A 10,323-nucleotide genomic window follows, 5' to 3' on the forward strand; every position below is an offset into this window, starting at 1 on the left:
TGGTGAACTAATGGCTTAAAACAGTTTTTGCACATAAAATCTCAGCCTACGTCATTGAAAGGTAAATCGACAGTCACAACCATGCTAATTTATAGAATACTTTAATCAACATAGTGTGGTTGTGGTATTTTTCTTTTTTATACGACGTGGACTTGTGTCTTTTTTCAACCTCACCTACTATGTGAATGCTTCCGAACAGGGAATGTGATATCCTTGTGTATTACTCCCTCTCCCTTTTTTTTGTTATAAGCTGAGGGCAGCTTCACATTCTGCCGCTGTGCTTTTGCTAAAGCGCAGCTAACCTGCCTTTTTCATGCGAGTTAGCTGTGCTTTCCTATAGGCTTCTACGAGGACTTTCTTTTTTGGTGTAGTTTCAGAAAGCGCACAAACTCCTGCGTGCTGCATCTTTGGTGCGCTTTTTGAAATTATACCAAAGCCGCAGGACAGTTAGCTGTCCTTTTCTTTGGCACCAGGGCCACACCAGTGCAGTTCAAAGCATCCCTCAATGTTTGTTTGTTTTTTTAATATTGTCTTATTTATTTCTCTAGGTATGCACTTCTCATCGTGGACAGTGCTACTGCTTTATATAGGACAGATTATTCAGGAAGAGGGGAACTTTCAGCAAGACAGATGCATTTGGCTCGTTTTTTGAGAATGCTACTAAGACTTGCTGATGAGGTTTGTACTCTAATTTGAGATTTTAAGCACGGCAGACATCTTGAATGTGCAGTAAGTGCTGTGATTCAGCAGCAGTTATTCAAAGAATAAACTGATGGGGGGAAAAAACACCTTCTAGTCCTCATAAATCACAAATAACTCAATGAAAATATTAGATGTTTTGATTTTGGTGAGTGTCTATGGTTTCAAATGGGGATGCACGGATACTGGTATGGGTGCTGATACCAGGGATTTGAGCGAGTATCTGTACTTGCCCAAATGCTACCGAAACCGATACTTTGCGGCACTATTTGTATCAATGCAAAACAATGGGCTCAAATTGTACTGCAGAGAATGGCATGCGTTTTGAGCAGGAACATGGTGCCATTCCTGTCCGAATTGCATGTAATTTCCCCCACTGCTCGTGTGTATAGAAGCGCCATCTAGTGGGCAGTTTATAACTCACAAAATTCAGCAGAGGAAGCGCTATTCCAGTAAGTAGGTAAAGAGCGCTGTTCCAGTAAATAGGTAGAGACAGATTAGAAGTTCAAAACGGCAATCCTTTATTGGAAAACGCAACAGATTGATGACATTAGATAAATGGATCACAAGCCCATTCAGGGAGATGGCAGAGTGCCAGTGAGGCACTGAGACTTGCGGGTTCCATAGTTGAAGTTGAAGTGATGAGCCCTTACTGGAGATGTCATTTCTGGGTGTGCCATAGATCCAGCATCCATTGGGCTCACCGCCCGCCCCAGGAGCTGCAGGCTTAGAAGCAGCCGTTCATTCCACCAGGCTTAGCAGTCCTCTATGGAACCCGTAAGTCTCAGTGCCTCACTGGCACACTACCAGCTCCCTGCATGGGCTTGTGATCCATTTACCTAATGTCGTCGGTCTGTTCAGTTTTCCAATAAATATATGGAACAATAGGATTTTTGTGGGATTATGGCGGTGCCAAGGAGTGAAAAGGACAATTAGAAAACGTATACATTTTATTTACAAGGATTAAAATCTGAATCCATAGAAAGATTTTACACATCACTTCATTGGTCATAAGTTTCCATTGTGTAGGTGGTCATGGAGTGATGTCTGATCCCGACAAGTTTTGCTAAGATTAGCTTCTTCAGATCACTACTAGTCAAGACTAGAATAAAGATAGTCACATATATCCTCAATTATCGATACAACATTCTATACAAAATCCATTTATATGTATTTTAGCTAAATATTCACTCTGTCCAACTCATTACAAGCTTACCCAGCAGACCATAAGGGAGGTCACCACCACACGGGGCACCGTGTGGCCACAGGACACGGAAAGACCAGGCTACGATGAAAATAATAAATATATGAACTATCAATATCAAGAGACAAATATCTGGACATACCAATTAGTATGTCCAATTAAGGGCCAAACCTGGCCTTTAATATTTACTCTAAGTGTAGCATTAAACGAAAACAAAATGAGGGCGCCTATTCTTAATGCGACCGCAACCAGCAAATAACTTTTAGTGGCTAAAAACAAAGGAGATATATGCTGCTATGACTATCACTATCAATCTGCAAATTCGTATACCTGTGAATACATACGCATAAACCTACAGCTCTCTATATCTATATTTCTTGCCTGCTGGCACTTATTAAAATGGTACTACACCAAGAGCTTGCTTGGTGCTGCTCTCATCTAACTCTTCTGCAAAACCATTGCACAGAGCAGGTAAGTATGACCTGTTGTGTAAAAGTTAAACTTCTTACTTTGGTGTGCTGGCTTTGTAAATTGAGCCGTTTGTATGATCAAAGTAGAAAACTTCTACAATTACTAAAATACTGCACAAAAGGGAAGTAGTGAGGATGAGGATTATTACGGTGCCAAAACTATTCAGTCAATAATATATAATATACATAAACAGTTATTCAAATAGGAATTAAAAGAAAAGGAGCACATCTAGTTTACAATTGGCCAGAGTGGTATAAATTAATTCCTATTTGAATATCTGTTTATGTATATTATATTTGTTTTTTGATACTATGTAATAAAATTTATATTTTTAATAACTTTTGACTGAATCGTTTTGGCACCGTAATAATCCCCATCCTTTCTACTTCCCTTTTTTAATTATTGGGATGAGGTGCCTTCTCTAACTTGGACATATCTGACAATTTTTTTTCTAAAATATTGTACACGTGCTAGCCTAAAACTTCTGAACTGGTGTATAAATATTGTTATGGACAATATTTTCTAAAGTCCCCATTTGCCGTGGGGTGTCTTTTGTTTTTTTGTTTTTTTTTTTGTCGTTTTCTCTCCCCCCACTACTCATGAGCACTAGTGGTTGCAGTTTTTGTTCTTCCAGCTTGACTAGGTTAGAAAACCCTCTATCCAGTATTTTGAACACAAACAAGCCTATTTAATATAGTAAGTGCACCAACTCCTAGACAATAATCCAATCAGTAATCTGACTTCAACAAGCTGTACTCCTATTGGTGGTTTATGATAATCTATAGTACAGTGTTACTTAAACTGCATTGATTTTTTTTTTTTTTTAATAGAAACTGGTTATACTAGCCTGCTCTGTGCAATGGTTTTGTACAATCCTCCTTCTAGGGGCCTCCTGCGGATGCTCCTGACACCTACTCCTCCCCCCCTACTGAGTGCCCCTATCACAAAGAGCGTGGCTTGGCCCTGCTCCCTCCTCACTGACTGTAGTTGACAGTAGCAGGAGCCAATGGCTCCTGCTGCTGTCTCGCTAAGCCTATAAGGAGAGCGAGAGCTGCTGCTCTCATGCACAGCTCTGGAACAGGCTCAGGTACGTAGAGATACAATGCATGAAAGTAAAGAAAAAAATCTTTTTACTTTTTTTAGAACCACTTTAAAGATTCATTCCTAACATTTGCTCTCCCCTATGTTGTTGACAAATGCATACACTAAATTATTCCTTAGGATCCTATACTTTTGGAGTGAGGAAACTCTTTGCTAGACGTTGGATACATGATGAGCAACTGACTCTGGGGATGTGGATAAAAATAGTAAATGCAGATGTGATGTATAAAATGACTTATGAAGCTAGGGGGGCTCCCAAGAAGTTTAGGAAGGTATGGCTCCGGTGGGTGGACTCTGAGAATACACTGGATGAGGAGGGGTCCTAGACCATTAGATAGGTATGACCTGTTGCTATTACCAACTCATGGCAAAAGGAGCACAGTTGGCCTGCTCCTTTCACTACAGACAGGCTAGGCCTTCTTGTATCTTAGTAAACAACACTGAATATTGACATCCCGGGGGGGGGTGGAGTTTCTTTGCTTGTTTGTTATTTTTTTGACTGGTTTTTAGGGGGGAAAAAAGAGGAAAGCACATATATACTGAAATATACAGTAGGGTAGGCTCGGTGACCCGAATGGCACACTTAGGTTACAGAGATATTTGCAATACTAATGCTGTATTTACGGAGATATAAATGTTGATGTAACCCCTATCTGATGTACTGTATGATTATTCTTTATGTGCACAATAAAAAATCTTGTTTTAAGAAAAGATTCATTCCTTCCCTACAATAAAACCTGTCATAGGAAAATAGATCTGCTTTCTGCTGTGTATCTTTATAAATTTAAGATTGTAGGGATAATCCAGACTATATTAACAAAATTAGGGAAAACATAGTCTCCATTGAGTAAGATTTTCTAAAGGAGTTGAGAATCTTCAGTCAAAATGTAAATCAGCCCAAGTTTTTTAGGTCTTGGCATATATTTCTAAACCTCAGAGCCGTATGGCCACAACATGAATCCACCTATCAACTATGGTGGGCATCGGAGACCTAAGTGTGGAATTTCAAGGGAGATGGTGTGGTTACAGTTTATTCTCTACTGATCTGTGCAATGTTGAATTGCACATAAAACTTTAGCCATCTGCATATAGTACTAGACATTAAAGCTGATCTTCAGTCATTTTTTTCAACTTTCCATCTATTAAATCTTCTGCCCTTGTTTTAACATTGGATAGTAAAACTTTTTTTCTGCCAGTAAATACCTTATACAGCCCACTTCCTGTTTCTTGTTATTAGCCTAGGCTTATGACATCATGCACAGCTCTCTCTCTCGCTGTCTTATTTGAGAGTTTGCCAGGAAGGGAGGGGGGGGATGAGTCATAAGAGGGCCAATGAAAGCTGCAGAGCTGTGTGTGTAAATCCAGGAAGTGAACAGGCAGCAGCTTCAGCTGCCCAGTTAAAATGACTGCAGCCAGACTTGGGGGAGGGAGATTTCTGCAGAATATTACAGAATCGGTGTGTGTGTATATGTATGTATATATATATATGTGTGTGTGTATATGTATGTATGTGTGTGTGTATATATATATATATATATATATATATATATATATATATATATATATATATATATATATATATATATATAATGCAAAGTGGTTTTATTGCACATTATGTGAGCAGACTGCAGTTCCTCTTTAATTCCGTAACACATGTTTTTCTCTCAGTTTGGAGTAGCTGTTGTGATTACAAACCAGGTTGTAGCACAGGTGGATGGAGCTGCCATGTTTGCTGCCGATCCTAAAAAGCCCATTGGAGGAAATATTATTGCACATGCATCTACTACGAGGTATGACATAAGCAAAGGTTGCAATTTTTTTTTCTTTATAGCTATGATATTCCTAGTGTTGCGCACAATAAATATAACTTCTTGTGTGTTTTTGTTTTTAAATTTTTTATTTTTTACAGACTTTACTTACGGAAGGGTAGAGGAGAAACCAGAATCTGTAAGATCTATGACTCTCCGTGTCTGCCTGAGGCTGAGGCAATGTTTGCAATCAATGCAGATGGAGTGGGTGATGCCAAGGACTGAATGTTCACAAATACTATATACATGCAACACGACTTGCTCATCTTGCATAAAGAATGTACAGAGGATGGGGATACCAAGATAACTGCCATTGAAGGAAATATACATTGTACAGTTAATGTCCCTAAAACCAAGTGTGTTATATTTCAACTGACATTTTAAGTTTTTTTGTGGATCTTTGATCTTGCTCACAGAACAAAGTACATGCACAAAATACAATTTACTGTACATTTATGGTTTTCACATCACTTGCATTACTTGGACTTATTTTTCTTGATCTTCTCTTTCAATTAACTTTGTCTACAATAAACAAAAAATGGAGTAATGGAGTTAAAATCTAAATACCATTGAAAATAATGATCTGTTGCCCATAGTGACTAGCGAGGATAGTGTACATGATACTTTATTTGCACAAATAGTTAAATTTTTAGGGCAAGCTATTAAATCCACAAGTGATACAAAGAAATGGCGAAGTATGTGCAATACTCAAATGGTTTATTTAAAGTACTCTGTGGCCACAATCGCCTAAAACAGTTTAACAAACGCCTTAAGAGATCAGCGCCTCCAAGTATCAGTCTCCCAGGTTTATACTCTATATTCAAGTGCTGGCAAAAATAGAGAACATTTCACTCCAAAATGTAATGTAATATAGCATGCAGATACCGCCACACACTGTAATCAACTCCAGTGTAAGGTGAATGAACAACTGGCTTCAGCTCGCATCCCATTCCATTGGTCACATCCCTCTTAGATGTTTCACCCACATTGGGCTTAATCGTATGATCTGAGCTGAAGCCAGTATTTTATTCACCTTTTACATTGAAGTTGAATACAGTGCGCAGCGATTTCTGCATGCTATATCACCTAAAATCGTTCTAATTTATAATGTAAACTAAAAAAAAAAAATTAACTCTGTTGCGAGCAACAACCTGTTTCGGCAACAGAATCTAAATATGTACATCAGAATTTTCAGGTGACATCCCTCTTATAAGATGTTGTAAAAAAAGTTTTTTCTTTTGTTTTAGATTTGATGTGTATATATATATATATTGATAAAATAAACGGAATAATAATTTCATACTTTTGCATTGATCATTGTTATATATTTTTTTTCTATTTAAAGAGGAACAGAACAGTTAGCTGTGACAGTTATGTGGGCTCTCAGGTGAACTTTCAACCCCTAAATGGCTGGTGTCATAGCTGATCACATCTGCAGCACCATGGTAACTACATATCGAAATGGTTACTAAGATTCTGTCTTCAGCTTCTAAGGCCCCATTAACACTATATTTGCAGAGGAAACTTGTCCAATGCAATCCCAACATATTCAAGGTAATTTTCCTGATGTTCTTTTCAGTTCTCACCGCTATACAGAAGTGGTATGCACTGAGGAAAAGTAGCAGTGTGTTGCCAACGCAGTACACATCAATGCATAAAGTTTGAATTAAATATAATTTTGTGACATTTCAATAAAGATACGAAAAAGTAAACCTTAATCGCTTGCCGACCGGCTCACGCCGATATACGTCAGCAGAAAGGCACGTACAGGCATATTAACGTACCTGTATGTTGCCCTTTAAGAAGCAGCTTGCGCGCGCGCCCACCGTGATCTCCGTGAGTGTGATCGCGGGCTCTATGTCCGTGGGGATACCTGCAATCGTCTCACGGAGAGGAAGAACTGGGAAATACTGATGTAAACAAGCATTTCCCCGTTCTGCCTAGTGAGGGGACACTGATCACCGCTCCCTGTAATTGGGAGCGGTGATCAGTGTCGTGTCACACACACAGCTCATCCCCCCCACAGTTAGAATCATTCTCTAGGACACACTTAACCCCTACATCACCCCCTAGTGGTTAACCCCTTCACTACCAGTCACTCTTACACAGTAATCAATGCATTTTTAATCGCACTGATCGCTGTATAAATGTGAATGGTCCCAAAATAGCGCCAAAAGTGTCCGATCTGTCCCACATAATGTCACAGTCACGATAAAAAACGCTAATCGCAGCCATTACTAGTAAAAAAAAAAAAAAATTAATAAAAATGCCATAAAACTATCCCCTATTTTGTAGACTCTATAACTTTTGTGCAAACCAATCAATCGCTTATTGCGATTATTATTATTTATTTATTTTTTTTTACCAAAAATATGTAGAAGAATACGTATCGGCCTAAACTGAAGAAAAAAAAAAAAATTTTATATATTTTTTGGGGATATTATAGCAAAAAATAATGCGTTTTTTTTCAAAATTATCGCTATTTTTTGTTTATAGTGCAAAAAATAAAAATTGCAGAGGTCATCAATACCAGCAAAAGAAAGCTTTGTGGGGGAAAAAAGGATGTCAATTTTGTTTTGGAGCCACGTCGCACGACCGCGCAATTGTCAGTTAAAGCGACGCAGTGCCCAATCGCAAAAAGTGCTCTGGTCTTTTGCCAGCCAAATGGTCCAGGGCTGAAGTGGTTAAACTACACATTGCATCGGTCTTCACAGCCCATAATCAGCAGCTGCACTGTAATGCATGCTGCTTGTGTGAATAGACGCTAAATGATAGGAGGGTTTAGTTCCACTTTAACAGTTAAAAATAAAAAAAGGTACATTGGTATAACCACTAGGTGGTACCATAAATTATCAACTTGATAGAAAGTGATTTCTGATCTTGATGCAATTGTGTATAGCTGCAAATTTACTGTAGGGTGCATGTCAGTGTAACAGTTTTTTTCTATTTGGGCAAAAGTTAACAGGAAACCTCCTTCTGAAACCAGCATTTTTAACAGTTGATGAATGTTATGAATTTAAGTAAAATGCACCTGTACTTTTGTAAGCGCATTCCAACTAACCTTATGAATTGTTAGAAGGGTCTATGCAGGTCCTGCAAGATCTGGTACAGCCTTTAAAGCAGTGGTTCTCAACCTTCCTTAGTGCCGTGACCCCTTGATAACATTTCCCAAGTTGTGGGGACCCCAACAGTAAAATTATTTTCGTAGCGTGGGTTGTCACTACCCAAGGCAAGACAAGTAATTTGCGCCCCTAACCCACGGACATTTAGCGCTCCCTGAGTCCTTTCCACTTGTACAGTATTAAAACCCCTTAGGTACATTTTAGGATGTAACACTTTCTCTTTTGTTCTACTTTCTTTCCCTTTTTATCTGTCTCTATCCTAAATTTCTTGTTTCTCCCCCTCCCCCCCGATCCGTCTTTCTTGTTCTTACTCTTATTCTTTCTCTCCCTTTTTTTTTTTTCTTTGTTCTTCCCCCTCTTTTCCTCTCCCTTCCATGTATTTTTTTTCCCCCTCTTACTCCTTGGTGGGGGTGGGGGAATGGTATGAGTGACAATGCTGGGGGGAGTTCTGATCAGTCATCTTAGGTGCTCTTGATCGAGGTCATCTACTGATCTGAACTGTAGTGGGGACTTTTAATGGCAACAATAATCACAAGTAGTGTTACTCACTGTCTCTGGCTTCTCTGTGGCTTCAACTTGTGTGGTGTCTCATAGTAGTGACACCTATGCCAAAATCGAGAGATGGGGTCTCCTCCAGCCCCTCCCACTTAACCTTCCTCACCAGTCAGCTGACCTCTAGCATTCTGCCCACCAGCCATGCCGTGAACTGAATGGGCGGCTGTGAAGAGGCTGACTGGGCAGCCGCGGGCTCAAGGATCAGCCCTGCTGGGCAGCCGCAAAAAGACTGGGAGAGCGGTGCGGACTTCAGGAACAGCCCAGGATTCGGTGACCCCTGGCAAATCATCATTCGACCCCTGAGGGGGTCCCGACCCCCAGGTTGGGAACCACTGCTTTAAAGCTTCCGTATTGCCAATAAGTCATGTTGTAGGTACACACCGCTGTTGCAAATTCTAATTTCAGTAACTAAAGCAGGGGGATGGATTTTGTGAACTTGACCTGGCCTAAAACTTTTCTAAGCCTAGGTTCACATTGCAGTGATTTGACATGTCAAATCCCATGCTGACTTTGCTTCACTGCACTGATACCCAAAAGTAGTTTTTCTGTACTGCTTTTGGCGACTTCGGGGTGCGATTTGTATAGACATCTGTTCAGCAACCCGCATAGATGTCTCTGAAATAGCCGCTGAAGTCGGGACTGACATGCGGCAATATGAGATGTATGTATGTGTGTGTATATGTATGTAATATAGATATAGATATAGATTGTGTGTGTGTGTGTGTGTGTATATGTATGTGTTTATATTTTTTGGGGCATTTTTCAGAGAATATGGATAGCCCAGACTTTTCTTACACTCGTGGTTGGTGTTTGGCTGAAGCCATTTATTAATCAACCGTTTACTCTTTTTAAATCATGACAACAAACTACCCAAATGACCCTGATCAAAAGTTTATATGCCCCTGTGATTTTGGCCTGATAACATACACGCAAGTTGACACAATTGGTTTTGAATGGCTATTAAAGGTAACCATCCTCACCTGTGATCTGTTTACTTGTAATTAGTGTGTGTATAAAAGGTCAGTGAGTTTCTGGACTCCTGACAGACCCTTGCATCTTTCATCCAGTGCTGCACTGACGTTTCTGGATTCTGAGTCCTGAGGAAAGCAAAAGAATTGTCAAAAGATCTGCAGGAAAAGGTAGTTGAACTGTTTTTAAAACAGGACAGGTATATAAAAAGATATTCAAGGAATTGAGAATGCCAATCAGCAGTGCTCAAACTCTAATCAAGAAGTGGAAAATGAGGGGTTCTGTTGAAACCAAACCACGGTCAGGTAGACAAACTAAGATTTCAGCCACAACTGCCAGAAAAATTGTTCGGGATGCAAAGAAAAACCCACAAATAACTTCAGGTGAAATACAG

General features: G+C 39.6%; 1 protein-coding gene across 2 annotated transcripts in view; it reads left to right on the plus strand.

Annotated features, from left to right (window-relative positions):
- Positions 1 to 6,567, plus strand: part of RAD51 (RAD51 recombinase) — a 65,732-nt gene extending 59,165 nt beyond the window's left edge. For both annotated transcript variants that reach the window (XM_073610295.1, XM_073610296.1), the window contains exons 8-10: positions 549 to 678; positions 5,144 to 5,265; positions 5,385 to 6,567. In XM_073610295.1, the coding sequence (XP_073466396.1) occupies positions 549 to 678; positions 5,144 to 5,265; positions 5,385 to 5,508 (376 nt within the window). In that variant the 3' untranslated portion in view covers positions 5,509 to 6,567. The remainder of the gene's footprint in view (positions 1 to 548; positions 679 to 5,143; positions 5,266 to 5,384) is intronic.
- The last annotated feature ends 3,756 nt before the right edge of the window (positions 6,568 to 10,323 follow it).

Source organism: Aquarana catesbeiana, linkage group LG13 (genome assembly GCF_042186555.1).
Source record: "Aquarana catesbeiana isolate 2022-GZ linkage group LG13, ASM4218655v1, whole genome shotgun sequence".
NCBI classification, from domain to species: Eukaryota; Metazoa; Chordata; class Amphibia; order Anura; family Ranidae; genus Aquarana; species Aquarana catesbeiana.